Source organism: Montipora capricornis, chromosome 6 (assembly GCF_036669925.1).
Source record: "Montipora capricornis isolate CH-2021 chromosome 6, ASM3666992v2, whole genome shotgun sequence".
NCBI lineage: Eukaryota > Metazoa > Cnidaria > Anthozoa > Scleractinia > Acroporidae > Montipora > Montipora capricornis.
Window position 1 is genome coordinate 46,246,884 of NC_090888.1, and position 21,232 is coordinate 46,268,115.

Here is a 21,232-nt window from a genome sequence, read left to right on the forward strand (position 1 = left end):
TTTCTGGGTCAGAATCAAACCTAGCAAATTACCAGGACAATCGATTTTCCTTTTTGTCTTTTACGTTGGAAAATGTAGATAGTGAGGAAATCCCTTTCAGATATATGCATACGAAAGAGAAATAGAAACTCTTCTGTCCCTCAAATCAGCATGGAATTGTTAGATCCTACACTGATCTATGAAGGGAACATGCATATGCCCTTTCTTTCGCATATTGTTGGTTTTCCATCACGTGATCAACAGCCATGTTTTTCAACGAAAACAAAAGAATACATTTGCATAATAATAGAGTTCAATTCCTAGAGGATTAGGTCGGGACACAAATATGGCCGCCGTTTCTTTGTTTAGGGGCACAAACATGGCGGCTGTGACGTCATGTGAAAACCGAGAATTGTCTCTAAAAGGGACCATGGAAATTTCCATATTCTTTTACACCTTATGGCTGAAACTTAACATGGAAATTTCCATGCTCCTTTTACATGTTATACCCGAAATTAAACGAACGTGGAAATGTCATGTTCTGTTACATTTTATGTGGGAAAAGAACATGGAATTTTCCATGTTCCCTTTACATGTTATGCGTGAAAGGAACATGGAAATTTCTATTTCAGATTACGTGTTATGCTTAAAATGAACGTAGAAATTTCCATCATGTTCTTTAAAATTTTCAGTAAGTGAAAAAGAAACATAAAAACTTCGATGTTCTTTTACGAACTGTCTTTAAAAGGAACGTGGAAATTTCCAATTTCCTTCGTGTTCTGCTTTAAAAATTTACTTACCATTTGTAGTTACCTTTCCTCAGGTTAACTCCCTTCAAAAGCTAACAGATGGCTCTATAATTTACCATATGCCTTTCGCCAAATTACCTCTAGTTTGCTAGTTGAAGTAAAACTGTGAGAAGTAATTGTTTTAATAGCTGATTTCTTTTGTTTTCTGTAGGAAATTGGAACAGTAATCAATAAAATAATCCAAAGGGGCCAAATTTAGAATATCGCCAATGGTTTTATAATGTGTTTCAATATTCTCCCACTGCTATCTTTCCGTAGTTATAGTGCAGCGCGAGTCAAGTTCGAGCCTGAGGCAATTTCCAATCAACCTATTTTTCTCTTCTTCGTAATATATTGTTTGACTATGTATTATTATACCCTGTGACCAGAGTCTCTTTCGATCTTCCTAGATACATGTAGGTCGGGAACAGGAAAGAAGACTCTGCGAAGACGCCTCGACATTTCATATTGAGCATGTGTCAAAAAAAAAAAAGTATTCGGTGTCAGTCACACGTGCCCAGTAACCATAGTACCACGAAACGAAAACAAACAGTCGGGATATTTTCGAACAACTCTAACAAACAAACGACAAGCAAGGAATCACTTCCCTGAAAACTCAAGATAGTTCAAACTTTTAAATTACCATTTCATTTTTTACTGAAACATTTGTAGGTTTCTGTAACGGTCATAGGTATTACTCATGGGAATTTAGACGGTTAAAAATTGCCACTACCAAAAATGTATTGAGGTTTGACAAGTCGAAACTGGACTGACTCATCCAATAGCCCATTTCCGAGTTGCTGCATGTCTTAATTTCAAACTGTGTCCTGGTGCACAACCATTCAAGTGGAAATGAGTTGCGTATTCTTAAGCAAATCAAATTCATTTCCCTTTCACTATTTGAGCACCAAGACGCATTTGGAAATCGAGGCAAACAGCAATTTGGAAATGGCCTGCTCTTTGGATGAGCGGCACATCAAAGAATGTCGAGGTGGCTGGCAGAGCGGACGCGAGCATGGTTTTAAATACTAGCAAATGAAATCCATAGGCCGATCTGAATTCCCTTTACACTGTTTTAAGGAAAACCAGCCGAAATGTTGATGGTAAATCCAAACTGGGGACTGAAACAGACTTGCCAAGTGTGTGTGCATATGTAAAATTTGCGATGCCAACGTGTATTACTCTTCATCCTGGTTTTGTTCCAGTTTGCCTAGTAAATGAACCCCTTCGGCCGGCCGTTATGTCGGTTCACAATGTCCGTGGCTTCTATAGCAAGAGTGACATTTTTAGTACAATCCCCCAGCCTACGACAATATCAACCGACGTACTAGAAATCCAGAAACGGGTATTTTTTTCGCTAAAAGAAAAAAAAAGACTATCTTAAGAAGCCAAAGTTGATCTGATGGCGCTGCGAACGATTGACGTATGAAAATACATTTGATTGGTTCAATTACCCGTTTTTCCCCTGCGATTGGAACAAAACTAGACGAACTGTCATTTGAAATAAACTCTCGCAACACCCCTTGGATAATAGTAACAAAAAAAGTAAATTCGGTAACCCAACGCTATAGGGGAATCTCCCTGTTTACACTTTTTGCCTTATTAGCACAAAAAAGGATATCTTTTTCTAATCAGTCAACTGAGAACAACAAAAAAACTGACTATTAAAAGTGCATTGCATAATGAGTTATCTCTGAAAAGTTGAACTCAATATACCAGATAATCAATAATCTGTGAGCATGATGCTTTGAAAATACGAAATTTTGCACAAAAAAAGTGTATGGATCATGAACCCTTTTGGCACCCAAGAATTGATCCTGTTATGATGGCTAACAACTGACTCTTTATCAAAGCAAAAAGGCTTGTAATTGATTACAATTTGAGATTTACCTAAGGTTGAACACGTTTAGCTTCTTTTACCTTTTGAAGTGAATTTTTAAATATCACTATGCCTCTGTGAGCAAACTCCCATGTTAATGGAACAAATCAATGGAGTTCTTCGTTGGTCTTATAGCCAAGCCTATGCAAATCCAACGTGAAAGAAATCGTCCAAACATTTAATATAGAAAGCTAGAAAATCTTACATTATGACAATTATTTTCTCGAAAGAATAAAGCATAAAGTAAAGCGGGGTTATACTTATCCCTCTTTCCCCCTCGAAGAAAATGTTAAACAGCACTAATATATTAGACTATAATTAATTTTCGGACGATTTTATTGGCTACTTCATGTCACGTGGGGTCAATCACAGGCCGGATAGCAATAACCAACGCCTGCGTCGATATTTGTGTAGTGTATACTAAAACAGTGGATAGCTTTCAAAGCTTGCTCTGGTTGGTTGCTCAAACTCCGGATATCCTTTGCTATACACCTCCGTGCATCCGAGCAACTCGCGCGGGATCTGCGCCCGAAAATATTGTAATCGTTGGAGGAATAATGAGTTAAAATCATCTTTTTGTGCTATATTATCTCAATGTTTTAGTATAGACTAAAACAGCTATTCACCTCAGTGTCGGTGGATAGTGGCTAATTCAAAGAACTGGACGAGTCAGTCCAGTTTCGACTTGTCAAACCTGTTTTTTAATTTTTATTTTTGCGCGTTATCAATCGCCACGTGTCATCAATATATTTGTGAAATTTACAACAGCGTGGCAATTTTTAACTGTCTAAATTCCCATGAGTATTTCTTAACTAGTCTGCCAGAAACCTACAACTGCTTCAGTAAAAAATGAGATGGTAATTTAAAAGTGTGAACTATCTTGAGTTTCCAAGGAAGTGATTCCTTGCTTGTCGTGTGTTTGCCAGAGTTGCTAGAAAATATCCCGACTGTTTGTTTTCGTTTTGTGGTTACTGGTCACGGGTGACTCACACCGAATACATTTACAATACAAAATGTCGAGGCAGCTTGAAAAGATATGTGAACTGAAAGACCAAACCATCCAACATGAAATGGCCATCGGGTTTCCGTTCCCCAAAGACAAACTCTTAGCAGATAAAGGCACTGAGAATTTTCTCTTAATTAATGCATTTGCATGACAAAACCGACTACGATATGTGAAGAAAGAGTTCCAATGTGTTTCTAACAATGGCTAACCGAATCACGTTATTTTGTGCGGATCATACTCACGCGCAGTTCATCTACCAAAAAGATAATCCCGAACATTCGTGTGACAGTTGCTTTCAAGCGAATGTTTCTTGAAAAAACGTTTAGTCCGCTTGTTTTAAACGGTATTGTTCTTAGTTGTCCTTTTTGACGCATTCTCGATTCTCAGCAGCCCGAATTCTTTTTTGTCTTGATATGGATACTACGACTTGAGGCAGATGTCTCTAAACATTTTACTTTCCTTTTGAATCTCCAGATTGTGTGTGATAACTGTGTTCAAGGAATTGGTTCGAAAGTGTCTTCCGACTTCACAACGAACGACTTTTCACAAAAGTTCAAGGCTTGCCATTCCGCAACTTAATTCGTAGAACGCTACACCAAACTGGCTAGAAATGACTGATGAACCGTAAACCAGTAGAGTCAATGCGAAGTAACGTAAGTCCCTCGGCGTCCTAAGCTCTTTGAGAGAAAACGTGTCAGCTGAGAACTCCAGGAGAAAAAGGATTTCAGCCATTCAATGTTCGTAACATTTAAGAAAATCCCAAGGCATTTTTGTGGGACAATGAAATAGCTTATTTAATATGAAAACAACAAAAACAAGAAAGACACTGTTCCTTTTTGGGTCAGAATCAAACCTAGCAAATTACCAGGACAATCGATTTTCCTTTTTGTCTTTTTACGTTGGAAAATGTCGATAGTGAGGAAGTTCCTTTCAGATATATGCATACGAAAGAAAAATAAAAACTCTTCTGTCAGTCAAACCAGCATGGAATTGTTAGATCCTGCACTGATCTATGAAGGGAACATGCATATGCCCTTTCTTTCGCATATTGTCTCTAAAAGGGAATATGGAAATTACCATATTCTTTTACAGCTTATGGATGAAACTTAACATGGAAATTTCCATGTTTCGTTTACATGTTATACCCGAAATTAAACGAACGTGGAAATGTCATGTTCTTTTACATTTTATGTGGGAAAAGAACATGGAATTTTCCATGTTCCGCTTACATGTTATGCGTAAAAGGAACATGGAAATTTCTATGTTCAGTTTACGTGTTATGCTTATAATGAACGTGGAAATTTCTGTTGTGTTCTTTAAAATTTTCAGTAAGTGAAAAAGGAACATAGAAACTTCGATGTTCTTTTACGAACTGTCTTTAAAAGGAACATGGAAATTTCCAATTTCCTTCGTGTTCTGCTTTAAAAATTTACTTACCATTTGTAGTTACCTTTCCTCAGGTTAACTCCCTTCAAAAGCTAACAGATGGCTTTATAGTTTACCATATTCCTTTCGCCAAATTACCTCTCGTTTGTTAGTTGAAGTAAAACTCTGAAAAGTAATTGTTTTAATAGCTGATTTCTATTAGTTTCTGTAGGAAATTGGAACAGTAATCAATAAAATAATCCAAAGGGGCCAAATTTAGAATATCGCCAATGGTTTTATAATGTGTTTCACTATTCTCCCACTGCTATCTTTCCATAGTTATAGCGCAGCGCGAGTCAAGTTCGAGCCCGAGGCAATTTCTAATCAACCTATTTTTCTCTTCTTCATAATATATTGATTGACTATGTATTATTATACCCTGTGACCAGAGTCTCTTTCGATCATCCTAGATACATGTAGGTCGGGAACAGGAAAGAAGACTCTGCGAAGACGCCTCGACATTTCATATTGAGCATGTGTCAAAAAAAAAAAAAAGTATTCGGTGTCAGTCACACGTGCCCAGTAACCACAGTACCACAAAACGAAAACAAACAGTCGGGATATTTTCGAACAACTCTGACAAACAAACGACAAGCAAGGAATCACTTCCCTGAAAACTCAAGATAGTTCAAACTTTTAAATTACCATTTCATTTTTTACTGAAAAATTTGTAGGTTTCTGGCAGACAAGTTTCTGTAACAGCCATAGGTATTACTCATGGGAATTTAGACAGTTAAAAATTGCCACTGCCAAAAATGTATTGAGGTTTGACAAGTCGAAACTGGACTGACTCATCCAATAGCCCATTTCCGAGTTGCTGCATGTCTTAATTTCAAACTGAGTCCTGGTGCACAACCATTCAAGTGGAAATGAGTTGCGTATTCTTAAGCAAATCAAATTCATTTCCCTTTCAATATTTGAGCACTAAGACGCACTTCGAAACCGAGGCAAACTGCAACTTGGAAGTTGCCTGCTCTTTGGATGAGCGGCAAATCAAAGAATGTCGAGGTGGCTGGCAGAGCGGACGCGATCATGGTTTTAAATACTAGCAAATGAAATCCATATGCTGATCTGAATTCCCTTTACACTGTCTTAAGGAAAACCACGCAGCCGAAATGTTGATGGTAAATCCAAACTGGGGACTGAAACAGACTTGCCAAGTGTGTGTGCATATGTAAAATTTGCGAAACCAAGGTGTATTACTCTTCATCCTGGTTTTGTTCCAGTTTGCTTAGTAAATGAACCCCTTCGGCCGGCCGGTATGTCGGTTCACAATGTCCGTGGCTTCTATAGCAAGAGTGACATTTTTAGTACAATCCCCCAGCCTACGACAATATCAACCGACGTACTAGAAATCCAGAAACGGGTATTTTTTTCGCTAAAAGAAAAAAAAAAGACTATCCTAAGAGGCCAAAGTTGATCTGATGGCGCTGCGAACGATTGACGTAAGAAAATACATTTGATTGGTTCAATTACCCCTTTTCCCTCTGCGATTGGAACAAAACTTGACGAGCTGTCATTTGAAATAAACTCTCGCAACACCCCTTGGATAATAATAACAAAAAAGGAAAACTCGGTAACCCAACGCTATATGGGAATCTCCCTGTTTACACTTTTTGCCTCATTAGCACAAAAAAGGATATCTAAGAACAAAAAAAAAACTGACTATTAAAAGTGCATTGCATAATGAGTTGTCTCTGAAAAGTTGAACTCAATATACCAGATAATCAATAATCTGTGAGCATGATGCTTTGAAAATACGAAATTTTTCACAAAAAAAGAGTATGGATCATGAACCCTTTTGGCACCCAAGAATTGATCCTGTTATGATGGCTAACAACTGACTCTTTATCAAAGCAAAAAGGCTTGTAATTGATTACAATTTGAGATTTACCTAAGGTTGAACACGTTTAGCTTCTTTTACCTTTTGAAGTGAATTTTTAAATATCACTATGCCTCTGTGAGCAAACTCCCATGTTAATGGAACAAATCAATGGAGTTCTTCGTTGGTCTTATAGCCAAGCCTATGCAAATCCAACGTGAAAGAAATCGTCCAAACATTTAATATAGAAAGCTAGAAAATCTTACATTATGACAATTATTTGCTCGAAAGAATAAAGCATAAAGCAAAGCGGGGTTATACTTATCCCTCTTTCCCCCTCGAAGAAAATGTTAAACAGCACTAATATATTAGACTATAATTAATTTTCGGACGATTTTATTGGCTACTTCATGTCACGTGGGGTCAATCACAGGCCGGATAGCAATAACCAACGCCTGCGTCGATATTTGTGTAGTGTATACTAAAACAGTGGATAGCTTTCAAAGCTTGCTCTGGTTGGTTGCTCAAACTCCGGATATCCTTTGCTATACACCTCCGTGCATCCGAGCAACTCGCGCGGGATCTGCGCCCGAAAATATTGTAATCGTTGGAGGAATAATGAGTTAAAATAATCTTTTTGTGCTATATTATCTCAATGTTTTAGTATAGACTAAAACAACTATTCACCTCAGTGTCGGTGGATAGTGGTGGATATTTAACTTGCCGCTTCGCGGCTCGGTAAATATCCACCCCTAGCCACCTCCTCTTCGGTGAATAGCTGTTATTTAGTAAGCAAAATAGGGGCATCTTTGTTGACGTCAGTGTTTGAATTTTGATCCTTCCTAAAACACGAACACGTACTATAAAAGGCGTGGTACCTTGGGCACTGATGCGGATGATTTTCCACCTTGGACCCGTACAGAGCTCTGTGACAATTTGTGCAATGAAAAAGCCCCTAACGGCAATTTCTACGGAGATGTTAGCTGTCGTTTTCTTCTTTTATTTTTTAATGTTTGTTTTCCACACTGTGGATGTATTTGTTATGGGTTTCGCCTCAGTGATTGCCGCATTGGATTATCAGTCGTGCTTGAATGAGTTCAGACACAGAAACATAGCCAGGGGAGAAACTTTGTACATTCTCTTCGTCGTTAAGTGTGTAGTATTTGTTTTCCACTCACTATTACACTTTTGCTGACAAAAAAAAAAAGTTTTCTTCGTTTATTTGCACACAGAGAGTCCATTCAGCTGGTACACAGATACTTGGGTGCTAGAAACATCCCCCCTTTACCAGCATGTGCATATCACACGATAAGCGACAGTTTATTTAATATGGATAGGGGGATCATGGAGACATTGAGGGGGTGGGGGGGAGAATGAAATTTTAGGAACGTGTGTTGGGAGGCCTTCTCTGGTAAAATGATAGGGTCACAAGGAGGAGCGCTATTATATTCGTATTATATTCAGTAACTCTGCATACAAGAACTGATGAGACTGACTTACTGGGATGGTTACTGGATCTGGCAGAAGAGCTGCTAGGATATTGACCTTGGATTTTCAAAACACTGCTTTTTAGTTAATAGTTTAGTTCAAGGTACACACACTGAATGTGATCATCGGGAGTCAATTATTAAGGTAGCCATCATGTTAGTCAGGGCAAATATTACCTACTGCGGTTCGAAGCATACTTATCATGTCAACGATCTCTCTTTGTACTATAAGAGCATGTCTTTTGTTCACAAAACTTTCTGCAAGTTTGTTGAGTACATGCAACGTTGTACCTTTACTATAAATCCAATTGATTTGGTTTTTGAAGTTCTCTCGCCTTCCGGACGGCCGTTCGTCTTGTAGCCTAACTTTGATCCTATTTTGTATATTAAAATTCTAATCCTCGGAGTTACTAGCCTGCGAACAGCAGACGCATTTCCGGTCGTCGCTTCTCTCCCTCCGAAAAATAGCGTCTGCGATCTCGAGCTCCAAAACGATTTCCGTGACGTCATTTCTTTTCTTCTTTACTCGACCAATGAAATTGAGTGATAGAAAGATGTTATTGAAGACACCCGGGAAATCGCGAGGACCGACAACTGCTTCAGAAGTGGCATTATGCACCCATGAGTGTGGAAACGCCGAAAAACGTTACCTCGGCCGAAGGAGGTTGTTTTTTGTGTAAGGATAAAATTCCCAGTTTCAAGAAGAAAGTGAAGATCTTTGGCAAGAGTGAATTGCAGATTGGTGCGTTAATTCGTCGCTCACTTGGAGTCGATTTGGGTGTTTATGTCGGCAGCGAGAACCTCGCCATATGTCGCTTGTGTTATAACATGTTGACTGCTTACAACAAGGCCTTAAAAAAAGTCAACCAGATCGCCGATGGTATCAAGCATAAATTTGAAAGTAACGGACCTCTCCGTATCAAAAGATTATCGAAAGATTCAACAAAAGCGCCGGAGGCAAGGAAGAGTTTAAGTTTTGACTCCAACCCGTCGGGTGAAATTTCGTAGGAACCACCATTACCAGTAAGCCTAAAGCCTCCAGATAATGTGTTTGTGTGTCTGCTTTTACAAAGCTTCCGCCGGTTTTTGGATTTGATGCCATTAGCCTAATCGCTCCACTCTCGATTTTTCGAGCACCAAATTGTGTACAATCGTCGGGAATTTTTGGTCCTATGCAGTTGTGTCCTATGTCGTCCTCAACACCAAAGACGCCGCGCGAGATTTCAGAACGATCGATCACCGAAACGAAAGTATATCTTTCCGTTGAATATCCCAGCAAAACCGTGCGAAAGGAATTAAACGATGACCTTGCAGTTCTTGGATAGGCGATTGCCTCCGGTTTCGAACAGCGCATTGCCAAAGCAATACTGAAGAATGTTAAACTCAAGAAAATTGTCGTGGAAAAAGTTCTCCAGCTAATGACGTCGCAAATCAATGGTATCTGTAGCAGAAAATAACCTTCCATGTTAAGAGCCAACACGAAGGAAGAGATTGTAAACTTCGATTTCGAGAAACTGTGTCTTGAATGGAAAGAAAGAGCGCCTATCTTCTATGCCTTTCTAATGACATGTGCTACAACTACTCTAAAGGAGATTGCTCCAGAATGGCTTCCTAGCATAGCAGTCGCAGGGTCGATCCTGTTAAAGCAGCGAAACTCACACATGAATGGCTGTGCAACAGTTCTTGGAATCCTTATCAAATCACGATCTTTGGAGGTAAGACAAGTCATAGATTATTTTGCATCTACAAGGGGCTTTTGAAAGTCGAGTTAAAACAAACTTAATTAATTTTTTAATATTAATTAAATCAGCTGTAAAAGTGATTCATATAGTTTTGTTTCATACAGACATTTATCAGTTACACATTAGATTTTGTTTGAATCAAGGGTTAAGGAAGGTGAATTCTTTTTTTTATGGCTATCAGTGTGAAGAGGGGTCGTGGCATTGTAGATATTAATATTTCTTAATACTTGTAGATTTTTTAGAACAAACAATATAATCAAAATTTTGATCTCTTGCTCTTTCGTTACAAGGCAACCTTTGGCAGATTATCCAAGATGAAAGTCACCTGTTCAGCCGCAAAAGTTCGTGCAAAATTTGATGTGTTAGGTGAAAATCATGGTCAGGAAATTCTGGACTTACGAAAGAAAATGTCCAGTGAGGAGGAAGTTGTACAGGAACACACAAGGAAGGTAGTGGCAATTACTGACAGTTGCAGTTCAAATGAACAACCATGTACCCAGCAGTGTGCTGATGATGCTACAAAAGCCAAATGTGAACTAAAACAAGCTAAGAAGAACATGCATCCTGGTTTTGCTATTGCGTTTGATAATATTGATGGAAAGCGTGAGTGCAGGCATATGACCATGGACAACCAAAACTTGGATTTTCATTGGGTCAACCACAAAGATAATAATGAACAGAGTTTCTGGAGGTTGTCTTGAGACTTTACCAAGGGACATTACTTCCCTTTCAAATCTTAAATTGTTTCCCACTGTTGACGATCAGAAGTTTCAGCGTCACAACTACACAGTTTTAATATCAAGAGTTCTTGTGGAGCATTTAGATTGTTTTTCAGCTCTCAAGGATGTGTATGTATTCCATATTCTTCACAAGTATTCCAATGAGATGGCCAAAAAGTCAGATGTTGTAAGTTATTCTTTTTTCCTTTGGGTACTTTCATGTTGGTAAAGTTCTGCTTTTGTACTGGTTTTCAAAGTTTTCCCCTTTAATATCTGCTTTCATGCATCATGAATGAAGCAATTCAATTTTAGTCACAACAATTACTTGCGACTATTTAACTGTAAATGTGTGGCCACACCGAAATATACAGTTACACCTTGCTAACCCACTGAAAAGCCTGGTGGTAATAGAGGGGGTTGGAACACAGGACTAGGTGTGAAATTTTTTATGGAACTTCCAGATAGTTTAGTACCAGAATAATAAGATTGGTATAGATGTTTCCTGTAGCCTAGTGAAAAATGTGCACAGCCTCTGATATCATGTAAAATATTATACTGTATATTTCAATGAAATTTCCTGTCAAAATATACTCTCATGATAACATAACTGCAGTGAGAAAAACATTTATGGGGGACTATTATCTGAGTAATATACAACAGGATTATTTGCTTTGAATAACCTAAGGCTGATTGAAAGAGCAAGCAAGTTCTGAGTTTCAGCTGTAATAAGGTATTATTTTCCCCTCAAGTTTCAAGTGAGTCACATTACTATTTAGTAAAGCAATGGCAATGAACAATAACAAATTAACATAGGATTTTAATGGTGAATTTTAAATGTGGTAATGTCAATAAATTATTTATTTCAGCTTCCAATGTGTGTGTTATTTAAAAATGAAAACCTGACTGAAGACATGATTGATATCCTGCGACATTTCCAAACATACCTGCCTACTGTAACTATTCAAGGCGAGAAGAAATTTGCTAGTCAGATATGCACGGGGGATCAGCTATCTGTTGAAAGAGCTGTGAATGCAATACATTCAGTGTCCAATGGTCATACAGCTGAAGACCGCCTTGAGGGGTTTACCATGCAGCTTGGTGACTGGCACGCAGGGGTCAAGATACTTGAGGTAAAGAATGTGTGCCTTAAAAAGTGTAAAAATTATTATCATTAAGAATGTCTTACCACAAAAGAGAGAATATTGGTGACCTTAAACTTGCAAAGATGCATGACCTGTCCTAACCCTTTGAAATATACATGTATCCCAAACTTCACTTGCATCTATCAAATCTTAATTACAGTCAATAACTGATTAAATCTGTTTGCAAAAGATTCCTACTACTACTACTTTACATTTAAAGCAACTGCTTGCTTATGATATAATCCTTCCCATCATTAATATTTATCTAGGCTCCATATGGAGTACTAAAGTGGTGATGTCATAGTATTTTGGGGCACATTGTATCTTAACATAACTGGGTTAATATCTCAGTGGCAATTTGCCCCGAAAAGGTCATTAATTTTTTGGCAAGTAGGCCTGTTGGGCATTGTTCTAATATCATAACAAAACCCATAATTTCCGAAATTTAATTTTTATGATGTCACCACTTTAGTACTCTTTTGTACTGTATGTAGATTTGATCCAAAACTATATCAATACTTTGTTATAATCATTGTAGAAACCATTATTGTAACATTGTTTTATATGATTTATTTGCAGTTACTATTTAGAAGATTTTACTCAGGGAGTTCTTCAGATGACCATTGCACCCTATTTGCAGACAGAAACCTTATTAACAGGAGAAATGTGAGAGAGGATCCACACTCCGCCTACCGACCAAATAGGGATTTCTTGATTTTAAAAGGTGAAAGCCAGGATTTTGGCAGCTGCATTTCATGTTCTTGGCTTAAAAAGCAAAGACGAAAAACCACTGCATTACCCTTTCCCAGAGGACCTTCCTAACTGGAACAAATTGCAAAGGCTCCAGTTCTTACACAAAGCTGCTGGTATGATTGTGGATGAAATTGTTATTGATGAAGCAATGATGAACGGTTCTTTGCAAGAACTGGTGTCAGATGAGGAAAGAAGGGAAATTCAAAGATGTTTGGATGTTAATGAGGATGGCCGTTTCCCTTGTAGGTTTCCAGGGTGTAAGACATCCTTCAAATACAATGGCAAGAGCAGGAGAAGACATGAATTAAGTCATGATCCACCAGTTGTAATAGAAGAAGTGACAACCACAACTTCATCCACAACCACAAACTAGGCGTCCAAAAGTAGTGATGATGTTTTTAATTACAATGCTGCACTTCTCTCAGAAGGACTTTTCTTTATGAACTTTTTGGATGCTGTCTCAGAAGGGGATGGCCAGCGGATCATGAGACAATACAAGTATCTAATGCTTCTATGTAAAGCAGATGACCCACACAGCACCAAGTATGCACTGGAGAGCCTGTACCAGCTGCTCTTGGTGAATGGTTTAAGCCAGAAGGAGTCAGAGATCTTTGTGTGGAACAGGACTGTTAACAATCATGGAGGTCTTGGAAACAACATTCCACATGACCTAGAAGTCGAGCATAGTAACAATTTCAACAAGCAAGGCTACTGTAACATTGGAGCAAATCTCTCAGAGAAGGCAGTATCAAGAATCTGCCATGCTGAGAAACCTGTCAGGAACATTAGTGGAAAGGTGGACAGACTTCTTCAGCGGTTTATACGCTCAGGAAAGCATATTCAACGTTTTCCTGTAGCTGACTAAGATGCACTGTTGAAAAAACTAAATGAAAGTGAAGTTTTCAAGTACCAAGAGGGTCGTAGTTACAGGCATTTCAAGGGTTTTGAAAGAGATGCTTTGGTAAACCTAGACATGTCAAAGATGTATGCATGGTTAAATGATCACAAAAAAAAGTTCTCTTCAGGTGTCAAGGCTAGGTAATGACTTCTTTCATTGCTTCTGGTCATTTGAAACTTAAGTAAAAAAAAGTCTTTTCAAAACAAAAATTAAGCATGATGTTTGAAGAACCCTTTCCCTGAAAAAATTCTGGGGAAAAAAAGGCTGGGGTATTCAATGGGCATCTTTTAGCTGTTTGATTCCAAACCTACTTTTAAAGTGTTTGTAAAATTTTTGGCTTGGATCAAAATTAGGGAATATAAATTATGTTACAGGTCAAAATTAAATTCAGGTTAAAATGATTTCCAATTTTCTGTGTCTCCAAGCCCAAATTATTCATGAAATTCATGGAAAATGGTACATTTTGAAGTAAAAAATTTACCATCACAAAGTTGCAAGTTTTAAAGACGTTTGTATGGTGGTGGTGATGGTGTTGGGGGACAAGCCAAAACATTATCTCCCCTCCTCCCCCTCCCCCCCCCCCCCCCAATAATAGTTTCAAGTCCAGTTGCAGATATTTTGGAGGTCTGCCCAGCAATAGGGAATTTTATTTTTACTAAGAGGACTATCAAATGTGTGCAAGTAAAAGTAGTAACAATGGATGCTATTTTTATAAAATTATTACCTTAGCGATGCTTAGAATAATGCATGTAACCTAACTATAAGATCTACTGGGTTGTCAATAACTTTTATACAATTCATAGAAGGGTAAATGAACACATAAGAATAAAGTCGGGTTCAATTATTCATTACTTTTTTTCCCTTTATGAACGAAAGTAAACAGGGGTGATGCACATAGTAGCAGGACTTAAAGGTTTGAGTGTACAATAAGTTATATTAAATTTGTAAAAGAAAAAAGTCTTTGGGAATTTTCTAACACGAATACAAGGCTGTTGCCTAACAGGAGCACGGTAGCCTGGGGCTCCCAAAGAATAGCTCTGGGCTCTTAAATTTTTCACAGCAACTCCTTTCACTTCATATGTTGGGCTCCTAAGTTCTCAGCGTTTAGCTCTGAGGGGCCCTTTAAAATTTTCTTAGGCAGCAGCCTTGGAATACTCTGTTACAGACCTGCGGGCCCGGTTCCTGAAAGGTCGATAAGTGTTAATCCAGGATAAAAATTTTGATCTATTTTTGTATTTTACATTCCTATGCATTGTGTAGGGTAACATTTTGTGTTACTGTTACCGTATGTCATAGAGAAGGCTCATGTTTTTAGACGAGAAAAGGTTGCCTGAAATTTAGCTTAATCCTGGGTTCAACGTAACTATCTTTTGAGGAACCAGGCCCAGATAGTTAGGGGCGAGTTAAATGCTTCCCCTTTTCACCTTATTTTGAATTCTCAACTGCACCTTACATTTATCTTAATGCCTGGAACAGGCTATAACAAGAATGAAATTGTACCTGGCTGGTAAAGAATTAAAGATAATAATATTCAGTGATTGAAATGAGGGTGTTATGTGGTAAATCTTTATCTTGATGTTATTTTTGAAACCGTCAAATGATATGTGAGCCCCAATAAAACGGATTAGAAAATTTCATCTGTAACTGAAAAACTATTTTTAAAAAAGGTCTGGACAGGATGCTAAACACTGATTTTGTAAAAATTCTGAAAAATGAAAATTCATTTCCATACATGTAAATGAATGATTGACTCTGACAGGTGAGATTACCATATATCCTTCGGGTTTCTAAATGTGACTGCACATTACACCCATTCCCTCGAAAATGTCTGAAATTAACTCTGGACCAAGACATTCTATATATGTTCAAAAAGTGTTATATATATCACCTGTTTAAACTTTGATCTCTCTATTGGGTACACCTGTACAAGCAGATGCCATTGGAAAGTCAAAAAATGTATCTGTCCTCAATGTCAAAAGAAAAGCACCTCATATTCCACTGTTAATATCCCTCTGAATCAACACAGGAAATTATTAGAAGTCTTGTTGGCTCAACAGTACTGCAATATTTACATTGTCCACAACTTTGTTTGAAAATTTACATTCATGATTTGAAGCCTGTATCATTTGTTCAACACTGCATCAAAACTCAAATTTAAAACTGCGTTTAAAGCAGCAAATGGAACACCTGCGTCTAATTGCTCATCAGCAGATTCATTTGCTGACTCATCCCACTGAGAAAAGCTGAGATTGTCAATAACCATATTAGCAAGTTCATCGTCCACAACAAGATCATTCCAATCATTTCCAAGAAAGTCACTCTCTTCATCGGAACATTCATCTTCTGAACTCAGTTCTATGTCTAACATGTCTCCAAATACGTCTTGCATGACTGCATGAATTTCAAATGCATGCTGCATATCCCATATCTCCACCACAGTACAAATGTCCGACACAGAAAACAATTCATTACAGTGTTCCGCAACTTGTTGAATTTGCAGATCAGAAAATCCAAGCAAAAACTTGGGGTTGGTGAAAAATTTCATTTTCCCACTTGCATCTCTTTGTAACAGATTTGTGTGCAACTTCTTGTGATATGCAGCCAGTTTATTTACCAGTGTAGTTTTCTGTTCCTCTGTAGATGACCGTTTTCTTTTTGAATTGAGATGGAGGTCAGCTCTATAGAGAGGGTAGGCAAGAGGTTTGCATTCATATGTGCCACATTCACACATGACTGAACAATTGTCACAGCAAAGGTGCGCAGGATTCTGTGGAGAACAATCCACATCAAAATATTGCAGCAATTGCTTACGTCGGCAGCCATTTGATTTTATGTAACTCTTTATGTCCTTGTCCACATGAATAAGTTGCATTCCTTGGTAGAGCAGATAAGAGGTGCACTGAGAGCCATCCCTTCCTGCTCTGCCACTCTCTTGCAAGTAACTTTCTACATTTTTGGCTGGGCCAAAATGGATTGTCCGATAGACCTTCTTACAATCCACACCCATACCGAATGCAATTGTAGCAACAAGAATACGGATGTGTCCTTCATCACACTGAAATGACTCAAGAATGAGATCTTTATTTGACTTGGGGCTGCAAGAATGTAACATTTCAAGAACCACTCTTTTTAGATCTTAGTTCTGTGGGTCAACATAAATTTTATCCCCAATAAGGGTCTTCAGTGTTGAATACACAACTGCACACTGCTTTATTGTCTGACAATAAATTATTGTTCTAGTAGCCATGGAGTGTTTGTCAATTACCTCTTTGGCTATCCAATGAAAATAATCTGAAAGGCGAGCATTCCTTTCCATGTACTTAACAACATATGCAATGATGGGTTTGTTTGGATTTTCCTCAACAATGTGAGGCTCTTTCATGATGAGTACTTCAAAAATTGTGTCTCTAGTATCTTTTGTGGCTGTAGCAGTAAGGGCAACAAATGGAGTGCGTGGTAATAATGAACGCATCTCATGTAACCGAGAGAACCACACTCTAAAGGCTGCAAGGTTGTTGCTCTTCGATTTCCCCCTAGAACAACAATAAATGATGCAATATTACATTTGAGTTAACCTTTTGATTACTTGGTCACTACCAGTGTATTATAGCTTCTAATATGAAACTTGCAATCGCATCATACAGAAATAACTCTCTTTATTCTCTTGAAGAAATCGTGTGAACCAATGTCAACTGTGTGACATTAGGGTAAGATCATGTTAAATATGCATTTGTATACGAAAACCTTTCATTTAAAACTATTAATTCTATTCCCCGGGAGTCCAGAACGATGAAAGAATAACCTCATTGAAGCGATAATAATATTTCTTACCAATGGCAAATCACGTGCGCTTCATCCACGGCAACTGCTCTCACATAGGATCTGTAGGTTTCGCTTGCCAACATTCTTCGCCATCTAATGTCGCCAAGCCAAGATTCAGGTGATCCGTAAACGATAGAGAATTCTCCACTCTCCACCTTTTTTATCTCCGCCGCCGAACTGATATCACTCAGTGATATTGCGCTTACTCCAAGCAAAGATAGACGGCTCACCTGATCTTTCATAAGATTAATTAACGGAGAAATCACGATTACAATATTCTTCTCGCATTTATCTACCGAAGCAAATACCGTAGGTAAAGCTTGGAACACAACAGACTTTCCATAACCAGTCTGCAAATTGACATACACATCGACTTTCAGTTCCACTACTTGTCGAATTGCTTCTTCCTGGTGCTTGTTAAGCTTCTCAAAGCCTAAAATATCGCATACTTTGACAAACGCGTGGTCCAGCGAACTCTCCCGATCTTCCGCCATTTTGGTTTTCTCGCGTATATCGAGATCTCCACGTAAAGCCGCGTAGCCACGTAAAGCCCACGCGTGTTATCTCCACAAAAATAAGAGCCGAATTCTGATTGGTGAAGAAATACTGACGTCACGGAAATCGTTTTGGAGCTCGAGATCGCAGACGCTATTTTTCGGAGGGAGAGAAGCGACGACCGGAAATGCGTCTGCTGTTCGCAGGCTACGGAGTTAGGTGATGCGTCGCATTTCGATCGAGGACCACGTTTCCCAGTGGGTTTCTTTGGCCCGATGGGCTTTTTTTTACCACTAGCCGTTTTTTTTTTTGTAACGGGCGACGTATTATTCCAGTGGAATTTTCTTTCCTCTTTCGTTTGCATTATTTTTCGTTTTACTTTTTGGTTTTTTGCTTTTGGCTTTTGTCGGTTTGTCGTCTAGTGCTTTTCATGAAAATTTTTTTTTAGTTATTTGTCATTGATTGTATTAATCTTTCAAGATTTCTTCTATCAGTGTTAGTATATTTTTGGTCCTTACCGATGTCTTTTAGTCTGTATATCTTCGTCGTTTGTCATATTTTATTGTAATAAGACTTTGATGATTCCTTGTATTTTTAGTATACATTTGTCTTCATATTGAATAAACGCTGGTTTCCGCTACCTTCAGGCACCCAGCACACTCACACTCCATTTGGCGTAGTGCCGTTTTAATTATTGCCTCGCTTTGCGAGCTATGCGTAGGGTAGTAATGAAAGAGCGTTTCTCTATCAATTTACGGTCTTGCCCCTGATCCATGGAATGTATATATACGAACCTGTTGTTAAATTCCTGATTGGGACATCTAGAATTCGCAGAGATCTATTACGTCCATTTTAAATTTTGATTTTAACGGCATCCTTCCTTTGACAAACAAAATCAAAGTGAAATCATATTTACAAGTGTACAAGTGAAAAATACATATTAATGATATTGGCATAAAAGGTTTGATTCGAAAATAGATTTATAGGTAAATGGACTTCGCGTTAGGTAATATTTGATTTCCTTAGAATATAGAGGGTCAAATTCATTCAGTTAGGGCGGGATTTTTTCCTTAAGGACGTTCGCGCGAAATTTTTTCAACATTGATTTTCTTCTGAAACTTTTACCACTGTAAGATGATGAGTTAATTATGTCAGAAATTTAAAAAAAAATGGGGGCTTACCGACTTCGTTTTGGAGAGAACATGTCCGGAAAAACACCCAAAATGTGACAAAATCGGGCTTCGTTATCGAATAAGGCCAGTGTCTGTAAACCCAAATATATTGCAATTAAATCTTTGAAGTGAAATCTTCTCTGCCAAATATTGTTTAAGTGGACTAATTAAGTGAATTTTTTAGTCAACTGGTGAGGTTCCCTTAAAGATCAAGTTCGCATTTAGCGACCACAGTTTCACGCGCCTTGCAGCCGCAAGATGGCAGGATTTGATGGCCCGTGAGCAGAAATCTTGAAATTTTTTGAACTTCCCACATTGATTTTTTGTTTATTTTTGGACAACGTGGAGATAATTGTAAATAAAATCCGTTTCTGGAAAGAAAAATAGGGGTCACCGAAAGTCCAAGACCGTTAAATCCAGGCAAAGCTATAGCAATGGCCTTTTGCCCTATCAGTTCTCATTTTATTACTTAGCGCGCGCTCGTGTATGACGTGGCGTGTGCATTTGCGTGCGCAGTAAGGATGCGCAGAAACAATTGGCGCGAACGTCCTTAATACGTGGCCGTACATGAATGGCGATATTCATCGTTACGTCACCTATTGCCATAAGTGTGCCAACCAGAGATCTATTAACTGTCGAAACAAAGGTTCTTTTGTCTTGTGGTTGGCAAAATTTGAATATCAAAATAATTGTTTATAAACAGTGAATATCGCTATTACTGAAATGCCACTGGATATTTCGCTGCATGGTTACGGTTATAAAATACGGTAAATGTTTGGTCAAAAAATGTCTAACTCAGCTTAGACGAATTTTCCTGTAGTTAACGGAAGATGACACAAATTGAAACCTGCGGGCGAAAATTAAACTCCATGTAAAAGTACAAATTTCTCACTTTAAGTTTTTGAGTGGCGGATGTGGGCGGAAGAAAGAAACATTGACTTGAATGGCTTCAGAAGTTTCAAATTTGGCCCCATAAATGATAAACAAGTAATGGTATGGGTTCTTGTAAAATTAAGGTTTGAAATTGCCCGAGTCGTGTTTTTTTATCAAAACCAAAAATTACCTGTGCAAATCGAACTCGCACTACGCTCATTCGTGTGTGATTTTAGACGAAATTGCATTCTACTCACTTCAATCACTATTTTATAGTAGAAGTGACTCTAAAGAGACATACAAGTATACTATATTTTCATCATTTAACAACGATTGAAAGAGGTCTGACTCGTGGTGGGACTTACTGAATTATATAGAGATTTTTTTTTCGATACATTTGAGACACCAATACCAGGAAACCGAGTAGCAGTGCTGAGCCCACGATCAAGTACAAGTCTATTGCGGTTTTACCCTATGCCAAAGGCCTATCCGAATAACTTCGCCGCTGCCTACATCAACAAGGCATACGAGCTGTTTTCAAGTCGGAGAGTACATTAAGATCACATCTAGTACGACCGAAAGACGCTGTCGAGCCGACTAAACAAGATGGCGTGGTTTACAGGATTCCCTGTGAATGCGGCAAAGTCTACATCGGCTAGACTGGAAGACCTATACCAGATAGAATCAAAGAACATGAGCGAGACATCCGACTTACCCGTACCACACGCTAACAACACCGGCCACAGCCCGCTTTGGAACGAAGTAAAGTTTAATGATCGTGATCCTCATTGGTACACACGCAGGGTCAAAGAGGCGATTCACATAAGACTTCACCCTAACAACATCAACAGGTATAGTGGAATAGAAATTCCGGAAGCATGGATGCCCACGATCAAGAAACACAAGAACAGTAGAACCGCACAACAGCGGACTGCCGAAGGAACAACACACCGAAACAGCGAGGATCGAACTGCACCAATCACAGCTTCTAAAATCCAACCAATCACAGCGAGGCATTCTGCTTAAAAGGTGACGCGTAACCAGTCGACCTCATCGCCCGATGAAGACTAGCAGTATGCAGTCGAACGTCGCGATCTCCATCACAAGTGACCACATCGTGAGACAAACGAAAATACTCTATTATTGTTGTACTTCACCACGATGAATAACAGCAACCTTTTTTACGACATTAACCAGAAATATGGGCGCACAGCCCTAATGTTGATTCGT

General features: G+C 38.5%; 1 protein-coding gene across 1 annotated transcript; it reads right to left on the reverse strand.

The window, feature by feature from the left end:
- Window positions 1–15,762: 15,762 nt before the first annotated feature.
- LOC138053998 (uncharacterized) lies at window positions 15,763–16,752 on the reverse strand. Its single transcript, XM_068900519.1, has one exon. The coding sequence runs from the start codon at window positions 16,750–16,752 to the stop codon at window positions 15,763–15,765; it is 990 nt and encodes a 329-aa protein (XP_068756620.1).
- Window positions 16,753–21,232: the final 4,480 nt, after the last annotated feature.

Bases quoted from the DNA above. Each gene is read 5' to 3' on its own strand.
- LOC138053998 (XM_068900519.1), bottom strand. From the start codon at position 16,752: ATGTTACATTCTTGCAGCCCCAAGTCAAATAAAGATCTCATTCTTGAG.